The 20,207-nt window shown below is 31.6% G+C and overlaps 3 protein-coding genes and 1 non-coding gene across 4 annotated transcripts; 3 read left to right on the top strand and 1 right to left on the bottom strand.

Moving 5' to 3' along the window:
- The first annotated feature begins 5,069 nt into the window (after window positions 1–5,069).
- Window positions 5,070–6,097, top strand: LOC111417498 (transmembrane emp24 domain-containing protein 5-like). The gene has a single exon (XM_023049792.2). It carries the CDS (start codon window positions 5,221–5,223, stop codon window positions 5,899–5,901), a length of 681 nt encoding a protein of 226 aa, XP_022905560.1. The 5' UTR covers window positions 5,070–5,220; the 3' UTR covers window positions 5,902–6,097.
- Window positions 6,098–11,064: 4,967 nt separating this feature from the next.
- On the bottom strand, window positions 11,065–12,518 carry LOC111417509 (ribosome biogenesis protein NOP53). Its single transcript, XM_023049812.2, has one exon. The coding sequence runs from the start codon at window positions 12,432–12,434 to the stop codon at window positions 11,106–11,108; it is 1,329 nt and encodes a 442-aa protein (XP_022905580.2). The 5' UTR covers window positions 12,435–12,518; the 3' UTR covers window positions 11,065–11,105.
- A 212-nt stretch (window positions 12,519–12,730) lies between these two features.
- On the top strand, window positions 12,731–19,449 carry LOC111417501 (pre-mRNA-processing factor 17). Its single transcript, XM_023049798.2, has 6 exons — window positions 12,731–12,923; window positions 12,993–13,536; window positions 13,595–13,809; window positions 18,454–18,562; window positions 18,622–18,776; window positions 18,830–19,449. Exons 1-6 carry the CDS (start codon window positions 12,786–12,788, stop codon window positions 19,361–19,363), a joined length of 1,695 nt encoding a protein of 564 aa, XP_022905566.1. The 5' UTR covers window positions 12,731–12,785; the 3' UTR covers window positions 19,364–19,449.
- Window positions 19,450–20,017: 568 nt separating this feature from the next.
- LOC111417522 (U2 spliceosomal RNA) lies at window positions 20,018–20,207 on the top strand. The gene has a single exon (XR_002706690.1). It is a non-coding gene; the product is annotated as a U2 spliceosomal RNA (small nuclear RNA).

Below are 20,207 nucleotides of genomic sequence, written 5' to 3'. Positions count from 1 at the left end.
TTGACTTAATACTCTATTTGGTGACTTAACACTGTTTAGCTCCTACTAATTTATAGATACGTGAGACTTGATACTTAATTATTGTTAAAAACTTATGATAGAACAATGCAAATTTGTATAATTGCAATTTTGTAATACAAAAATTAATTCATATCATTTATAACTATACTCAATTTTTTAATTCGGAGGAGTAAAATGAAAAGTTTTTATTGAACTAGAACTACCACTAGACCTAGAACTTCTAGTTTTACATTATCACTAGAACTAACACAAGACTTAGAACTAGAATCATTCGAGTTTAGCCGTCTTGAGAGACGTGCGGCTAAACAGGAATGTTTCTAGTTCTCGATCTAGTGTTAGTTCTAGTGGTAGTGGTAGCTAGTTAGCATAAGATATTACTATGTCGTATATTTTTATTGAACTAAAACTAGTACTAACACTAGCAGTAGATAGACCTAGAATTAGAAAGTTTCGGGTTTAGCCGTGCGTCTTCAGAAATACGAAAGAAAAAACACAAAAAACTTAACAAATTAGGAGAAAGGAAAAGAAAGGAAAAGGTTGAAAAACAGACAGAAATACATAGGTTTCATCCAAAACTGACACTACTTCCACAGTATTTGATAAAAAAAGAAGAAGAAATATTACAAAAAGGACTAAAATATGCCCCAAGAAACCAAATGGACCTACAAACGCTGTCAATGGAGATTCAAGCAGCAATATAAGGACATGAAAGAGAAAATATAATCAACAAAGATATTTAACTAATGCTAATAAAGGAAGAAAAGAATCGAGAACAGTTGCGAAGAAAGAGAGACAAGAAGGCAGAAGAAGAACACAACATTATCAAGAATATAAAACAGAAAATTAAAGATGATGATCTAATATTAACTCTAGCAGACAAAAATGTAGGAATGGTTATAATGAAAAAATAACAATACATAAAAAAGACAAAAGAGTTCGTAAATGAAAATAATTTTGAGAACATAAATAAAAATTTGAAGAAGTTTTACACTAGCACTACCACTAGAACTAACACTAGACCTACAACTAGAATCATTCGGGTTTAGCCGTCTTAAGAGACGTACGGCTAAACACTAGGGCGCTCTCAAACTAGAAATCTGAATGTTTTTAGGCGGCTGGCAACATCTCGAATTTTCCTAGTGTAATTTTTGCTTAAAATTGACCAATAGCAACCCTTCTTTTTGGCGCTTCTATTTGAAAATACTCCTCTGAATTAAAAAATAGAGTACAATTAATAATGGGTAACAAAAGGCAACAAAACACTTAAAATTATGAAATATTATTTAATGAGTGAGATCACTTCAAAATGTTGTAAACGAAAACTATCAATCTTAAAATTCAAGTAACACAAAGAATTAAAATAAAAATCATTGCATTTTTCAGTCGTCTTCCTTGAGATTACCATGTGAAAGATTTTTAAAGTATTCATCGAATCCGTTAGGTACCCATGTTAGTCACTTTTGCAAATCATTATACTTTTTAGTTGAAATAGGTTTTAGTGAAATAGTTTACTTTCTTATTAGTTTCAGCAGCAATAAGTTAGCTTGGGAATAACTTCCTTAGAATTAACGGTACTTTTATCTTTTCGTGTTAGTCTTTTAGTGGCTCTATTGAAATCAACTTCAAAATTTTTTTGATTAAAATCTGTTTTAAAATATAATACTCCAGGTGTTTCTCATAAAATTTCATAAGAACCACTTTAGATATGAAAAAGGTTTGATTATTTATAGTTTTTTTATTATTGTAAAAGTAAGATTCGTATTCTTCAAGTCCATGGTTTGCATTTCCGCTACTAAATTACAAAGTAAATATCGCATATTTGTCTTAAATAAGTTTAACCTAATTATTAATTTGATTTCTACAGGGATGTTATTCCAGTTTTTCACACATGAATACAAGGGACCTTTTTCATATAAATTTAACCTATGTTTAGGGAGCATGAAGATATGATTATGTCTAGTAACATATTGGTTTGTCTTAACAGATTGTTGAAAATAGTTTTTATGTTTGAAAACAAATATTGAGCATTCGAGGATGTAAATCGCCTATAATAAATCGTTGTCTACACGATTTATTATACTTAAGATTACATAACACTCTTATCGCTTTTTTCTGAAGTTTAAAGACATTACTGAACTGTACAGATGCTCCCCACGTAATTATTAAATATCTTAAATGTGATTCGATGTTACTAGAATAGAAAATCTTGGCAATCTTTTGGTAGTTGTATTTTTAATCGCTCTAAGACCAAATGTAGATTTTAATAGCTTATAACAGAGTTGTTCCATGTGACACTTAAACTTCATAGAACTATCAAGATGAACACTCAAAATTTTAATCTCCTGTCGTAGCTCAATATCGTAGATTGTAGGAGATTTATTAACTAATTTATTGTCAAAGACCACTTTTATCTTCGTTCATTATTAGATTATTACTATCAAACCACTTTTTTAGAGCGTTCAACGTATTACTATCCATCATTTCGTTTAAAGTTGAACCGGTGACTGATACGGTAGTATCGTCTGCATAACTTGTTAAATTACAATTCATGTCGTGTAATAGCAGGTCATTTATAAAAATGACGAAAAGTAGAGGACCCAGTAGGTACCCTGTGGTACTCCATACCTTGTATACTTCGTAGTTGATATTACTGGAGCACCTTCATAGCTTATAACTTTCGTCGTATGTGATCTATTATTTAAATACGAAGTAATTATGTGTTTTGCAGGACCCCTAAACCCGTAATGCTCAAGTTTGGCCACCAACTGTCTATGTTGGTGGCCAAATTGTCTATGTACACAATCAAAAGCCTTAGACAGGTCCAAGCTTATAGTACAAACGTGTTCATTTTTTTCGTAGGCATCTAGAATACTCGTAAAAAGTTCAAAAAGAGCAGTATCAGTTCCACGACCATGTACGAACCCATTCTGTCCTTCACTGAGTAAAGAATTACTTTTTATATACCCCAAAAAGAGTATATTTTATATACAGAGGTTTGGGATATATTTAAGGAGTAAAGAAAATAAGTACGACACACACTCAACTTTTTACCATTTACGCAATAAAAAATACTTCAACAACGTTGTTCTTTTTCCAGCACGAGATCCCGTTCTAGCACGAACACGGTTAACTGGAACTTCTTCAATACAGCTAACTATAAATTGTCTTTTCTGGTCAACTTCGATGCTACTATTCCAAAATTTGTATTCATTTCCAATAATATTATCTTATTGGTGGTTGACTGATATTCTTCGCCAGCAGCTCTCCTTTGCTTTCTAATGTTTTTCTTCTAATTGACAGAATTTCTTTTTCTTTTCTTTCCTGTAGTTTCTCGAATTTCTACAGCCTTTTCCTGGGTGGATCCTTGGACAAAGTACAGCCTTCCATATGTTGCAAATTATTTGCGTCTACTTCATTTGCTTTATATTGCAGTCCACTGTCATTATTTTGAATAATAATATTTTCAAAAATATTAATTTTAGAAGTTTTCTTGAATTCGCTATTTTTATCTTCATTTACATTGTTTACAACAAAATGCTCTGAGGAGCTTTTTGATATCTGAGACTCGTCTGTATTATTTCTGAGAATTTCTTCTGTATTGACAAAAGGCACATTGTTTTTACTAACAGAGATGGTATTGACAACACCGTTATTCAAAAAAATTACATCCCCTGTAGCATAGCCACATCCGGTTGCAATAATTTTCACATTTTCATGAGGGATACCCTGCGTGCTATTAGTGGTCGGATATATTTCCATGACGATCTCGGCATCAGTTGTAATATTATCGTGCGTGTTATCTGCCACAGAAGCTAAAAGGAATCAATAACAAAACATGTTGTGTTAAACCCATGTGTCAAAAGTGAGGTTACTACTAGGAATATTAAAGCATCAAAGCATTATCAAATAATTCCTGCCAACTTCGCGAACAAAATAATGTGACTGAATGTGTCTTAATATTATAACAACTGATGTACAGTGAAACAAAACAATATTAAATCCGCACTTAATATCTAAATATTGGATATCTTTTGAAAATCATTAATAGTATTTGGTTCTGTTTAATGGAGGACTTAATATCAATAATCTGAACCTATCTAGCGAACGGGAAAAAACTTAACTTAATACACGTCTCCATTGGAAAGAGTGAAAAAAAATACTTAAAGAACAATCAAAAACACAAATATTGAAAAAAAAATGGACTTAATACTGCAACCAACTGTTTCACATATCAAAAATTAATTATTGTCTATGATTATTGTCGTAATAAAATATCTAAAACAACAGGTTGCTATGGTTACGCATGGCTACTGTTATTTTTTTATCTCAATTGAATGGAAAATCATGAAACTTTAAGGCAATTTTTCTCGGAAATTTTCTTATGTAACTAATATTAATTTTAGTTGTTAAAAAAAAATTTTAAATCTATAGCAAAAAAATTTAAATCCTTAGACCCATCTCAGCGATTTTTGTACCCGTATAAACCGTTTTTAAATGTTTTAACGAATTTATCCGTTACTTTTGGGAAGCACTGTATAATGAATTGATTAGTTGAGAGACACGTGCCAATAGATGGCGCTAAAAACGTTGAGCCAGCAGTTTTTTAACAATTACCTTTGTTTATAGATTAATTTATTATAGATTATTAGTAGAATCTATATACAAGGGAATTACCTATCTATAGTACCATTGTCTTTAAATAATCAATATTTAAAGACGATGATAGTACTTAGTAGTTTTGTTTTGGTCGGTATAGAAGTATGGTCGGTTACCGACATTATTAAAAATATACTTTTCCGCGTCTACATTTATTTTGTACAATAGACCTATTCATTAGAAGCCATTTCAATCTAACACACGTCAACTTATGGGCATAATATCTGTACAATATGAGGATTATTTTATTTATAATTTCCTATAATAAATCAATTAAAATTCATTTAACTTAACTTTTTGACCCTAACATAACTCATCTCTTTCTATTTTTATAACCACAAATCTTTTTTCTCTTTCTCATCTTGATTGAATGATTAGTTCAAAAACTACCTCCAAATTTTAAAACATCCATGCACTATCATCAAATCTCAACGTAAATTGTTTAATTTTACCCAAATTAATGTAAACTTTGTAACGAAAACGAAGCAATAACTAAAACGTACTCCACCCTGTGATATTAAAATCGTAAAAACCTCGCCGACGATGAAACTCTACGTATTTTTCGTCTTATTAGGAATTCTAACCTTAAAGGTTATTGCTTTAGAAAAGCAAATAACAATAAATGTTGATCCTCGACGGCAAGATTGTTTTTACGAGACAATCAAAGAGCAAGAAACGGTGGAAGTCGATTATCAAGTAATAGATGGGGCTCATACAGATTTAGACATATCATTTCAGATATTAGACCCTACCGGAAGGGTCCTAATTGGTGATTTTAAAAAGACTGGAAACGCTCACACTTTCACCACACAAACTAAAGGCGATTACAGTTTTTGTTTCGATAATACTTTTAGTACGGTGAGTGTTAAGACTGTATTTTTTGAATTAATTATTGATAATGATGATGATGAGAATGATTATGCCAATGAACTTGAGTTAAATCCGGAAGAAGTTTATGAGTTAAAAGTACAGGATATTTTGGAGATAATCGCGAAAGTTAAGTCTGATATGAATAAAGTGAGACAATTACAAGATATTATTAAGTCAGTTGAAGCCAGGGATCGGAATGTAGCCGAAGAAAATCATAGTACGGTTAATTTCTTTTCATTTACCCAAATTATGGTGATGTTAATTGTTGGGATTGGTCAGGTTATTACCGTTAGGAGTTTGTTTGATGAAAAATCAAGGGTACATCGATTATGGAAGAAGGTTAATTCAAGATAGGTCATTTAGTTTTAATTCAAATTTGGCCACATTTTTAAATTTCATATTTATATATTTCAGATTTATTCTGCCAAAGTTTTATTGTATTTAAGATTTTTTTTTTTTGATAATTTCTCATTGTGTCATACTTTTTTCTATGTAATTTTGTAAAATGAAAAAATAATATAAAAACTAGTCACATTTTGATAAACATCAATATTATTTAACTTTAAAATCTTTATTTAATTTAATAAACTTCCGTCGCTTTTGACATTCCTTAAATTCCCCGCAATTTCTTGTCCCAAATTAAAATTTAAGTTGAGTTCGTCAAATTTAACTTTCTCCAAACGTTTCGTTTCTTTCTGTTTTTTGACAACCACCTTTGCTTAATTTCTTTAAATATCTAATCTTTTTCAATTTTTGAGTTAATAGCGACGATTTCTCAAGTAGACATTATACTAACATATGCAGCAAAATAGCATACCATGTATTCAATAATTTTTAACAATTATAGTCGATAAAATAAATATCTGTAATCACCGAAACACGCACTAATATTTAGCGTTGTAAATACCAAACTGCTATGAACAATTAGTAATCTTTACTAAATTTCGCAAGTGAAAAGACTATTGAAGCTCTTCTGATAATAAAAATTGACCTATTGTACGTTAGATGTCAGATAAATCACATAATTCACGGTGTACCCAAGCAGGTACAGTGGTCAATAGATAGCGCTAGTTAGCATAAAATATCACTATGTTGCATATTTTTGTTGAACTAACACTAGACCTAGAAAGTTTCGGGTTTGTTTCGGGTCTGAAGACGCACGGCTAAAACCCGAACGTTTCTAGCTCTAATGTTAGTTCTAGTTTTACACTATCACTAGAACTAACACAAGACCTAGAACTAGAATCATTTAGGTTTAGCCGTCTTGAAAGACGTGCGGCTAAATCCGAATGTTTCTAGTTCTTGGTCTAGTGTTAGTTCTAGTTTTACACTAGCACTATTACAAGACCTAGAACTAGAATCATTCGGATTTAGCCATCTTGAAAGACGTGTGGCTAAATCTGAATGTTTCTAGTTCTCGGTCTAGTGTTAGTTCTAGTTTTACACTAGGTTTGAATACGACGTAAATGTTCAGCCATCACGTTATATAATTTTTTTGATGAACCTCTAATAGCTATACATTGTCAGGATAAATACTGAATTAAATATATTAAACGTTCTATAACAGATTGCCAATATTTTTTTTCGGTAATATCTAATCTTTGGTCTATTGCATCTATCGTAGTTTTGTTAGTTAAAGATTTTTTAAGTGCGTTGTATTTTGTACTGTTTTTAATGTGTATTGCAGTTCTTTCGTGTTTTTTTAGTATTTGTGATGATAAGTATTGCCAATCATTACAACCTAACTCACTATTAAGTTTTGAATTTAACGCATTATCAAATAATTTACAATAATAGCAAAAAACAGAATTGTTTGATATTGAGTACAGCAAATAATTTCTGTTAATTTTTTCTCCATTTGGAAGTGTTCTGATATAACACGTTTCAGAAAATTTACGACCCCAACCATCTTTTGGAAAATTATATTTAATTATTCGACAAGAAGAATTTTCTACTAATATATTAGAATATTCTACTAATTCTTTATATGTATATATATATCTTGTTTTAATAGATAGAATTTTTGGCCAAGAACCTGTGTCGTTTGCATCAAAACTTAAAGTAGACATTGATAGCATGGATATATTAGAACAAAAAGCTATATTTCTTTCATCTTCAACTGTCTTTGTTCCAACTTCTGTTTCTTGCATATCTACTTTTCCTATTTGTTCGGATTGCTCTGATGTTAGAGGAGCATCGGTTTGAGTTGAAACTTTTTGTTTTTTCTTGTGAATGTGTTGATTCTGCCAAAAATTTATTTAACGAACCAGCCAACTCTTGATCAATTTGTAATTGTTTGGCTTTTCTTTTTCTGCACTGAGCCCTTGATAAAGTTGTTGGCTTTTTCTTTTCTGACATCTACAAAGCCACAACATGTTAATTATTTTATGTTTAATATTCAAGGATAATTAATAGAAATACTTAATTACATAACTATAAATACTTACAATTTCAGAATTACTATTAAGATAATGGACACAAGAGCACTTTTGCGAATTTCTATTTACTTTATATTCTTTCATTTGTTTAGTCTAGTATTGGAGTGTATCGAGCCGTAAGCTTAGGGGTTTTTTATCGTATTATTTGTTTGTTTAGTTAAGTGTTGGAATGCGTTGGGGTGTATATTTAAGTCTTTAGGTAAGGTTTTTTTTAAGATTTTATTTTCTTTAAGTATAATATCTTAAATAGTCCTTTAATAAATTGTATTTGTATATACAGTTAATTCAGCTTGAAATTTTCTTATTTTTGCTCAAAATGCTCTGTGCGGTGATCACCCTGCACACCCATAGGCGGCGCGCCTGCACAAGACCTAGAACTAGATTCATTCGGGTTTAGCCGTCTTGAAAGACGTGCGGCTAAACCCAAATGATTCTAGTTCTAGATCTTGTATTAGTTCTAGTGATAGTGTAAAACTAGAACTAACACTAGACCTAGAACTAGAATCATTCGGGTTTAGCCGTCTTGAAAGACGTGCGGCTAAATCCGCATGATTCTAGTTCTAGGTATAGTGTTAATTCTACATAGTAACAGTGTTAGTGTAAAACTAGAACTAACACTGGACCTAGTTTTAATCGTTATTCAGCGCTAGATTATTGAACTAAAAGTAGAACTAACGCTACACCTAGAACAGCAATCATTTGGGTTTAGCCAAACGTCTCTAAAGACGGCTAAACCCGAATGTATCTAGTTCTAATGTTTGTTCTAGTGACAGTGCTAGTGTAAAACTAGAACTAACAAGACGTGCGGCTAAACCCAAATGATTCTAGTTCTAGGTATAGTGTTAGTTCTACATAGTAAACAGCGATAGTGTAAAACTAGAACTAACACTAGACCTAGAAACATTTGGCTTTAATTTGATTTAAAATCAAATTTAATAATTTTTAATTAAAATCACTAAATTTAATTGAATTGAAGTTAGCGACGACTTTTCAGCGACGCCGACGGTCGCAAATCCGTTGCTAAGATTGAAACGCACAGTGAAACGGATTGAACATAGAAAATATGATCATGTTGTGTTAAATGAATGTTACGAAGGTCACTGCCTGCTGTTTATCCCAGAATTCCAGAATAAATTTTGAAACTGCTAATAAAATAGGGTAAAAACGTCTCGGCTTTAAAAAGAAATAAAATCATCCCTTTAGGCGTGAGTTGCAGGGTTGAAATTTGGTGTGAATATAGCTTCGACATCCTTAAGTTGATTTTCGTTAAAATTAGAGTGCTACACCTGAAGGGTTGTCAACCCCTAATAAAAATAGGTGGAATTCGCTATGTTAGGTGAAAAAAAAATAATAAAAATCCACCCCTTAGCCGTAAGTTGCTGAGTTGTAACTTGGTGTGGATATAGCTTCGACATCTCTAAGTTGATTTTCATTACAATTAGAGTGCTACACATGAAAGGGTGTCAACCCCTAATAAAAATAGGTGAAATTCGCTATGTTAGGTGAAAAAAAAATAGAATCCACCCCTTAACCATAGAATAACAGTAATAATAATAATATAATAATACAGTACAGTAATAATAGTAATATAATAGGTGAAAAAAGAAATAAAACCTAACATAGCGAACATCCCTTCATGTGTAGCACTGTAATTGTAACGAAAATCAACTTAGGGATGTCGAAGCTATATTCACACCAAATTTCAATCCGGCTAAGGGGATTGGTTTTTACCCTATTTTATTAACAGTTTCAAAATTTATTCTGGAATTCTGGGTTAAAAAGCAGGTAGTAACCTTCGTAAAATTCATTTAATACAATATAATCATATTTTCTATCTTCAATCCGTTTCCCTGTGCGTTTTAATCTTAGCGACCGTGGTGGAATTGACAAAATCCGTCGTTAACTTCACTCCAATCTAAATTTATTATTATCATGTTTATACTGCATAATTAATTGGTAGTATCAAATTTATCATAGATCGGTGGGATTTTAAATTTCCTTTAATTTGATACCAAACACGATATATTTATATTAACAAACAAAAAAGTTGTGATAAAAAAATTAATGGTAATAATCCTCCATCTTTAATAGTAATCAAACCTTAAAATTCGAATATCTCAACCAAACGAGATAAAATAGTCGAGTTTGGACTCATTTTGAAAGAAATTCAATTCTAAATTAATAAAACTAAACTTTATCCCAACCCAACTTTTTATTATTTTTTTATTATCTTTTTCTCAATAACCCAAAAAAGAAAAAATTGTTCATTTGAATCGTTATAAATTAAAACGAAATTGATTTTAATTTAAACTCGAATTCAAAAATTTTTAATTAAATTAAAAAGTGATAAAAAATTAAATGGTAATAATCCGCCATCTTTGATAATAATCAAACCTTAAAATTCGAATATCTCGAGAACCAAACGAGATAAAATAGTCGAGTTTGGACTCATTTTGAAAGAAATTCAATTCTAAATCAATAAAAATAAACTTTATCCCAACCCAACTTTTTATTATCTTTTTCTCAATAACCCAAAAAAGAAAAAATTGTTCATTTGAATCGTTATAAATTAAAACGAAATTGATTTTAATTTAAACATGAATTCAAAAATTTTTAATTATTTAAAACGTGATAAAAAATTAAATGGTAATAATCTGCCATCTTTGATAATAATCAAACATTAAAATTCGAATATCTCGAGAATCAAACGAGATAAAATAGTCGAGTTTAGATTCATTTTGAAAGAAATTCAATTCTAAATCATTAAAAATAAACTTTATCAGAACACAACTTTTTATTATTTTTTTATTATCTTTTTCTCAATAACCCAAAAAAGAAAAAAATTTTTTCGATTGAATCGTTATAAATTAAAACGAAATTGATTTTAATTTAAACACCAATTCAAAATTTTTTAATTAAATTAAAAGGTTGTGATAAAAAATTAAATGGTAATAATCCGCCATTTTTGATAATAATCAAACCTTAAAATTCGAATATCGCGAGAACCAAACAAGATAAAATAGTCGAGTTTGGACTCATTTTGAAGGAAATTCAATTCTATATCAGTCTAAAAACGATATTATTTTTTAAGTTTAAATCTTTATTTAATTTAATTCAAACTTATTTAACAACTGTAGTTTCCCAATTTTTAAAACTATTCTTAACAAAAGTCTTTTTCTTTCCTCTTTTGTGAATATGCCTCTTCGTAACATCAAGAATATTCCTTTTTTGCATACTTTGGAACCGATCCTTCAACAAACTTCCTTCACTTTTAATATTCCTTAAATTCCCCGTAATTTCTTGTCCCAAATTAAAATCCAAGTCGGGTTCATCGAATTTAACTTTCCCCAAACGTTTCGTTTCTTTCTGTTTTAATTTTTTGGTAACCAACCGCTTTCGTTGCTTAATTTCTTTAAATTTCTCATCTTTTTCAATTTTTGAGTTAATAAATTTTAATTTATAAATATCGGCAATCTTTTTTTTTTCAATTTTAGCTTTTTTAATGTTCTCTTTTAACTCGGCTTGTTCTTTAATTTTACGGCGTTGTTTTAAAGTTTTCTTTTTGTTAACAACTGGTGGATTAACCGATTCATAGGGTGATTTATGTTGTTTTGTTGATGATTTATTTTCGGATTTATTTGGGTTTGGTAAACCTTGAGACATTTCTTTCATCCAATTTTTTTCATTTTGCGTGGCGCTCACTTTTTTGAAGATATCTTTTGTAACGCGATCTAAATGTTGTTGTTCTTTAATAAATTTTAATTCTTTATCAGCGACTTCTTTTAATAGATCTTGATGATCTTCATAGCTTGGATTATAAGACATACCAGGATGAGGTGCTTCTACTTTTGGTAAGACCCCATTCAAAGTATTTTTCATTCGAGGAATAACTTTAGTTAATTTACCAACTCCCCTTAAAGTATGACGTTTAGTTAATTTATCAATCCATTCATCATCTTTCCCATCATTTTCATCCCAAATATCTCTCACCTCCTTCTCATTTTCTTCCTCAATTTCCTTTTTGTCTTGACTTCGTTGTCTATCAGAAATCCTTTGCAACTCTTTCTTCTTTAAAATCCCTTTTAATTTCATCTCTTGTTCTTTTTTCTTCAAAATCGGACATTTCCTTTCCTCTTTAGTCCTCACCCGGTTTCTTTTTGAAATCGGATCAGGCACTTTTGTGTGCGGTTGAAGCATGGGATAACATTTTGGGGGTGCTGCGGCTTTAATTTTACGCTTTTCACGTTTTGTAAGGTTCTCAACTTGCGGGGCAACATCAATACTGAAGAATTCTTCATCTTTTAATGTTGAAAAAGGTTGACCTAACCTTTCTTCCAATCGTTGATCTTCAAGGAATTCTTCTACATCTTTTATATCAGTTTTACGCCACGATGATTTCTTTTTCTTTGATATACGTTTCTTTTTAATTCCAGGCGATTGAAGAGTCATTTTCACTTAAATAAATATTAAAAAACTCCACGCGTTATTTTTTAGGTTAGGAGAACTGTCAACGTCAACTAGTTGAATGTGGAACTGTCATTTTTTAAACTTTAATTTGATTATTAATGATTTCTATCGTAATTGTTATTAATTATAACAAAATAAATCTATTAAAAAAGGAAAAATTAATTTATGTGTAATAATAATAATTACGACTTTAATTAACATATTTATTTCCTAATATGTGTAAAAATCAATAGGTGGCGCTTAAAATTTCGACTTAATAGTTGTCGATAAAACAGAAATTTAACCTAAAACTTTATTTGTCACTTTTGTATTTACGTTACTATTTTTACAAAAATGTTAGCTTTACAACAATATTCCAGCAGTGATGAAGAATCCGAATTAAAAGCCCCGATTGAAGAAACCAAAATAAACGAGGAATTTTCCATAAAAAAGCATTTATCGGTTTGTGCAACCCCAATTGTGTTACCAACAGTAAGTACATAACCTCAAAATATTTTTTAACTGTATATTTTGATGTTATTTATGTTATTAATAATACAGGGTTCAGAAGAATGTTTACAACACATAGACCCTTCAGCGAAAGAAATCGTTTATAACCCCAAATATGAAGAATTATTCGCTCCTATGGTAGGCCCAGAAAATCCCTTTCGTACTCATCAAATGCAATCTGATCGAAACATGCTTTCGGGTTATGTTGAACCAGCACACATAAGTGAATTCCAATTTGAAAATCAACGAAGGACATTTAACAGTTTTGGTTATGCTTTGGATCCCTCGATTAGTGGGGAAACTATTGATGGAAGTAAAATAGTTGGTTCGAAAGAACTGGCTGATGAATCACAAGGAAAAACAGTTTTTGAACATACAAAATTACGTCCTTTGGATAAACGTAAAAGAAAAAGGAATAATGATGCTAGTGATATTGAAGGTTTTTTGGGACCTTGGGGTGGATTTATCGATGAACAAAGAGTTATGAAACCAACTGAAGAGGAAGCTGCAGAACTTGAGGAGTTAGCCTCTAAAAAGAATAAAAGAGGAAAACCTGTTGATGAGAAACCAATTGAGGAAAAAACTATTTTACATAGTAAAATTATATATTTATTTATTTTTTGAAATTTGAGAATAATCAAAAATTTTTTTAGTTAAAGATCCTGTTGATTATCAAGGAAGATCATTTTTACATGCACCACAAGATGTTGGGGTTAACCTTAAGAGTGATACTCCTCCAGAAAAGTGCTTTTTACCAAAAGCACATATTCATACTTGGACGGGGCATTCAAAAGGTGTTGCGGCTATTCGATGGTTTCCAAGAACTGCACATTTATTGTTATCGGCTAGTATGGATTGTAGAATTAAGGTGATTAATTTAATTTCATCTAAATTAGCACAATTGTATAATACCTATGTATTAATTAATTATACTCGACGTCATCATTTGGTTGCAGGTATGCAACCAAATACGCAAATCGTGTATTGTGATATTGGTTGCATACTTGTAATGATGACGTCGGATATGATAATTAATTAACACACTGTACATACTAATTAGGTATTTATTTTTGACACAAAATTAAACAAGATAATGTTTTGCAGCTTTTCCTAGTGATCCAGTCTGCTTTACCCATAATGTGGATAAATGTAGAATTATAATTGAAATCCATTCTACCATTTGTCAATTTTGATATAAGTAAATAATTTAGAGTTTGATTTTGTACTTTTAAACTGGTTTTAATTGTATATAGAATTTAAGTCTAACTAGTTTCGGTCTTTGGCCATCTTCAGAAACTATTTGTGCTTCTTTTGTTAAAAAGATCACATATCAAAGTTGCAAATCAGACTATTAGTTACTAAATTTACAAAACTAAGGACGAAGTGTTACAAGTTTACAGATTAAAATTTAAGTATGTTCTTAAATCATTACAGGTTAAAATTTAAGCAACAGAAATAGTCGCTGAAGATGGCCAAGGGCCGAAACTAGTTAGAGTTAAATTCTATATAAAATAAAAACCAGTTTAAAAGTACAAAATCAAACTCTAAATTATTTATCTACTTCAAAATAGATAAATATTGTCATATTTTTACCGTTTTAAGATCAAAACACAAAAATCAGAACACACATTTAGGTTATTACTGTTTTTGTTATAATTCCGCACTAAAGCTCGCGTTTGAATCGACTCGCTAAATTGAACGGCTTCATCTTCTGAAAGCGACACAGGACATCCTTGTCGTCAAGAAGCTGGATGGCCTCGATGTTGGGATGATTCATACATTTTCTTCTCATGTTTAGATGTAATTTCTGATGACACCAATGCTACATCCAAGTCGCGATGGAGCTTAGTGTTTCTTATTCTTGCACCTTAGTACTTTGTTTTGGAATCTTTGAATCAGACTTTGCAATCAGAATTTGTCTTGCAGGTACAACCTCACAGTTGGATTTCCTACGTCCATTTTAGATTTAATACTTGCTTGTATATTAGCAACTTGTTTCTTAGTCAGTGCCGGTGCTAGCAAATGAAGCTCCAGGGTGCGGGAACCGGAGTGGCGCCCCCCACCAAGCATTTTGGGCGGAATGCGGGGGATAATTCATTTTAATTTAAAAAAATTAAAAAATACATTTTAATTAAAAAAATATATATAATCAAAGAAATATAAATAAACTTAAAAAAGACTGGAATAATCATAATCCATACTTCAGCAAAAATTTAAGAATTATACTGGTGAAAAACCAAACTTAAGAGAATAGTCGGGAATACTCTGGTCAGAAGGTTAATTTGCAGGAAAAAGTCTGAAATTGCAATAGTTATAAACTAGACTTCAGCAAAAAACAGGAATTACATTGTTCAAAGTCCACATGAAGTCTGAAATTACTGTTCAGAAAAAACAAAAAATGGATTATAAACCAAACATGATTTTTCATGGCAATACTTATGTGTTCAATAAAAGAACGAGAAGAATATGAACAAGAAATCAATGGATTTGTCTTGTTATTATACAAGACAGGAAATCACCAATACGGAAACTTTGCCAATGCAGGATAAGCACAAAAGCAAAGTAACAGCTGCAGAAATGAGGTACCGGGTGGTACAAGATCCGTATAGATAATAAGAGACTCTCAAAGAGATGATGATAGACACCCAGAAAGAAGTTGCTGTCAGTATCAAGAACAAAACATACATAACGTTGGCAGAAGACTAGATACTGCTTCTAAAAAACTAAATACTGCTTTCTGAAGACTAGATACTGCTCTGGAAACTTAAATACTGCTTTCTGAAGACTAGATACTGCCGATAGGTCGAAATACATCGTCTGGAACACTAAATACTGCTTTCTAAAGACTAAAATTGCTTTGTGGAGACTAAATACTGCTTTCTGAAGACTAGATACTGCTGACAGGTCTAAGTACTGCAAAAGAAAGATAAGATATTGTTGGAGAAAACATACATAACGTTGGCAAAAGTCTAGATACTGCTTCTAGAAGACTAAATACTACTTTCTGAAGACTAGATACTGCCGACAGGTCTAAATACAGCGTCTGGAACGCTAAATACTGCTTTCTGAAGACTAGCTACTGCTGACAGGTCTAAATACTGCAAAAGAAGATAAGATATTGTTGGAGAAAACATTAAAAAGGCGCCGGCACCCCTTGCACCCTCCGGTAGCGCCGCCTCTGTTCTTAGTGATACCGTTGATTTTCTGCCAATAAGCCAATGTAGGTGTCTAAATTTGATATCAAGTTCCCCACGTTTTTTTTTTTTAGACGTGAGCTTCGTTCACTTCGTTTGGCATCCATCGTCATACCAAGATATTTTGCGGATTGCATTGCCATTTATGTGTACTGGGACATAGTTTACTCTCTTATAAGTAAAGTTTATTTACAGTGGTGGTCATATAATTAGGGAAAGCATTTTTTATTTTAAAATGTTGAGTTTTTTTATTAAATTGCTTTTTTCGATTATACTTTATTCTTATAATTCATGTAATTATTGAAACAAAAACGAAAATAATACATAATTGGCAACTTAAAAAATAAAATAAATACATATTGACTATTTTAATCTGGAGAACTATTTAAGTTCACCTTAACTTTTTTATAAATTAACAATTAATTAATTAACAACGTTTTAAATGTAAATTTTCATTTAAATCTAATATTTAGTAGGATAACCATTTCATTTAAGTACGTTTTTGGACCTTCGAGAAAGACTAGTTACTAAATGCTGACATCGTTCGATTGAAATATTCTTCCTTTACATTTTTAACAATTCATCAGCATGTTTGTTTATTTTCTTTTCCAGAGCTCTTTCAGCATCTGCCCAGAGGTTTTTAATTAGGTTTAAGTCGGGACTCTGGGCAGGCCAATCCAAAACATTAACGTTTTCGGCAGAAAACCATGCTTTAACGCTTCTTTTGGATGGTTATCCTGCATAAAAATGAATGGGACAGGCATATATGCGACCGCAAATGGCTTCATTGTATTCGCCATGATGTTTTTGTATAAATGTTGGTCCATTCGTTGAGTTATCCGACAAATAAGACCCACACCAAACCACGAAAATGCAACCCAAACCATAATATTTTCTCCACCATGCTTTACGGTCTTTAAAGTATAGCGAAGGTCTAATTCCTTGTTTGGGGGCGTCGTACATTTTTTTACCATCTCATTCAAACAAGTTGAACTTTGATTAATCGCCCCATAGTATGTTTTTCCAAAATTCTAAGGGTTTGTCGATGTGTTCCTTTGCAAACTGAATTCGACGCTTTAAATTCTTATTCAATACATGTGGCTTTTTCCTTGCATTCCATCCACGGAGTCCACTTTCCAATAGTCGACGTCTTATGGTTCGCGTTGATATTTCAATACTTAATTGTGCCGTTATTTCGCCGTGAATTTGCTTAGAACTGAATTTTGCTTGTTTTTGCATTCGTATTAAGCCGCGATTACTCGGCCTGTGGAGCGGCACACCCCGCGTGTGGAGTAAGGCGCCATGAAAGTGACTTGGCGTGATGATACGAGCCAGGAAAATTTATGTATAAAATGTAAATTTTTTAAGAATGTTTAAAAAATTTGAAGTGTCCTTAATTAGCCGTCCAAGCTAAAATAATCAGTATTTATTTATGTTATTTTTAAGTTATTACAAGCACATTATTTTCGTTTCTTTTTTAATTAATACATGAGTTATAGGATAATAGACATAATTCTTTTTTTTTAAGAAAATAGATCTAACATTTTAGTAAAAAGAACGCAAAGTTTTAAACTGAAAAATGCTGTCCTTAATTATATGACCACCACTGTATGTCGATTTATTTATATTTATTATCCATCGTTTGGTTCAATTTTCTATTGAATTTAAGGCCAATTGTAAGTTATTTTCTGCAACAGCCAAGATCGCTGTGTTATCTGCGAATGTAGCTATTAAAGTTTCTGTGATCTGAGGAAGGTCGAATGTGTAGAGTAAGTACAGTGTTGGGTCAAGCACATTTCCTAGAGGAACTCAGGCTTGTATTTCATGTAGTGGTGAATAAGCGTTTTCGTATTTTACTCTAAAATAGACTAACCAGACTTTGTCGAAAGCTTGTGCAACATCCAAAAATACGGCGGACAAAACTTTATTTTCTTCCATTGCTATTTCAATAGTAGTGGCTTTCTGTACTCTTCTATTTTGACACGCATTCGTAATATGTTTGTTATTTCATGGATCCTTTTTACATCTTCTGACGATGCAAAATCCAAGATGTATAAAGGAAGAGGCTGTTTTATTTTGTATGTTAACATCATAGTCATCATCGTTGTTCATCTTTGATATCATTAACAACACGGGTTTTATGCATCATTTTAGCTATCACCTCCAGATTTCTGGGTTGCTTATTTTCATAAGTGGACCAGGACAAATTCTTTTCAGTAAGCATCTTTGATGCTTCTCTGTACTTCTGTTTCGAATTAAGATTCAGTTTTACTCACACATCGAACAAATTACAGTGTATTAATTTAATTTTTTTATAGATTTGGGAGGTTTATAACGAAAGACGATGTGTTAGAACTTATTATGGACACAGACAAGCTGTTAGAGACATTAATTTTAACAATTCCGGGAAACAATTTCTTTCAGCAGGTAAAAACAACAATTAAAAAAAAATTATTGAGCATACTTTAATATGAACTTTTTAATAGGTTATGATCGTTACATAAAACTCTGGGATACAGAAACCGGCCAAGTTGTTTCAAGATTTACAAGCAGAAAAATTCCTTATTGCGTTAAATTCAATCCGGATCGAAATAAGCAGCATTTATTTGTTGCTGGGACGTCTGATAAAAAAATTATTTGCGTAAGATGACCAAAATAATAAAATAAAATGATTTTAATGAATAAATTTTTTAGTGGGACATCCGTTCGGGTGATATCGTCCAAGAATACGACCGACATTTAGGCGCAGTGAACACAATAACATTCGTTGATGATAACCGTCGTTTTGTCACAACATCCGACGATAAAAGTCTGCGTGTTTGGGAGTGGGATATCCCTGTGGACATGAAATACATCGCCGATCCAACGATGCATTCAATGCCGGCGGTCGCCCCCGCTCCAAATGGAAAATGGTTAGCTTGCCAAAGCATGGATAATAAAATCGTAATTTTTTCTGCTTTGAATCGATTCAAAATGAATCGAAAGAAAACGTTTACCGGGCATATGGTCGCTGGTTATGCGTGTTCTTTAGATTTTTCCCCCGATATGAGTTACTTAATTTCGGGCGATGCCGATGGAAAATGTTACATTTGGGATTGGAAAACCACTAAGTTGTATAAGAAATGGAAAGCGCACGATGATGTGTGTATAAGTGTTTTATGGCACCCCCATGAGTCGAGTAAAATGGTTTCAGCTGGTTGGGATGGTGTTATTAAGTATTGGGATTAAATTAGATAAGAATTTTTTTTAATGGTGTATATAAATTATAATTAATTAGTTTATATAACTATACTAATAAAGTAATGTTAATATCATTATTTATTTTAATAGATCCTAAATGAAACATTAAGAAGCATATTTAAATCAAAATGAATGAAATTTAATGCTAATTAATGGAATGTCAAAATTGATGGAACATTATTGTTCAGGAGGAAATAGAATGGTTCAGATAAATTTTAGGAACGTAATTACAAAAACGTCTTGTTTGAATTAAACTTGGAAAAAAGAACTATCATTTCATATGATTAAGTCCAGGTCCCTTGGGGGCGAGGCGCTGGTTTCAAATATCAGCCGAAATATGATCAATAATCTACAGCTGCAGATTAATTTCGGGTGAGTTATTATTTATTATATATATATATATATAATAATATGAATATTATTTACAGTTGCTTTTTATTACATTTATATAGGGTATATGTGGTTGTCTATCTGATGAAGTCTTGGAGTTCGAAATATAGGTTATGTCTAACATGGGCTGACACGTGATGTAAATATATGTTTGAACTTGTGGGCTTTTGAAGTATAGATAGCGCTTTAAAGTTCTCGTTGGGATTGTTTTGATATTGTGGTTTAAGAGGGGATCAATTGATTTGTTTCAGTATCGCTTCTCGGCCTATGGCTAAGATCAAAGTGTAGTATCTGTTCTTATCAGCTTAATATCTGATACGCCCCGCATGCGGGGCCAGTATATTAAACTGATTTTTGGAAATTGACGGAAGGTAGGGGCTTGCTCCACTTCTGTCACGGGTTGGCCTTGTATTGCAGTACCGCAAGGATCGGCCCACATTAT

This window comes from Onthophagus taurus, chromosome 3, assembly GCF_036711975.1.
Source record: "Onthophagus taurus isolate NC chromosome 3, IU_Otau_3.0, whole genome shotgun sequence".
Classification (NCBI taxonomy): domain Eukaryota; kingdom Metazoa; phylum Arthropoda; class Insecta; order Coleoptera; family Scarabaeidae; genus Onthophagus; species Onthophagus taurus.
This window is presented reverse-complemented; position numbering and strand designations above follow the sequence as displayed.

What these genes read in the sequence shown, in the direction of transcription:
- LOC111417501 (XM_023049798.2), top strand. Translation starts at nt 12,786, where the DNA reads ATGTTAGCTTTACAACAATATTCCAGCAGTGATGAAGAATCCGAATTA. An exon ending in GTATGGATTGTAGAATTAAG is followed by an intron (nt 13,810 to 18,453) that starts GTGATTAATTTA and finishes ATTTTTTTATAG; the next exon opens with ATTTGGGAGGTTTATAACGA. An exon ending in CTGATAAAAAAATTATTTGC is followed by an intron (nt 18,777 to 18,829) that starts GTAAGATGACCA and finishes TAAATTTTTTAG; the next exon opens with TGGGACATCCGTTCGGGTGA.
- LOC111417509 (XM_023049812.2), bottom strand. Translation starts at nt 12,434, where the DNA reads ATGACTCTTCAATCGCCTGGAATTAAAAAGAAACGTATATCAAAGAAA.
- LOC111417498 (XM_023049792.2), top strand. Translation starts at nt 5,221, where the DNA reads ATGAAACTCTACGTATTTTTCGTCTTATTAGGAATTCTAACCTTAAAG.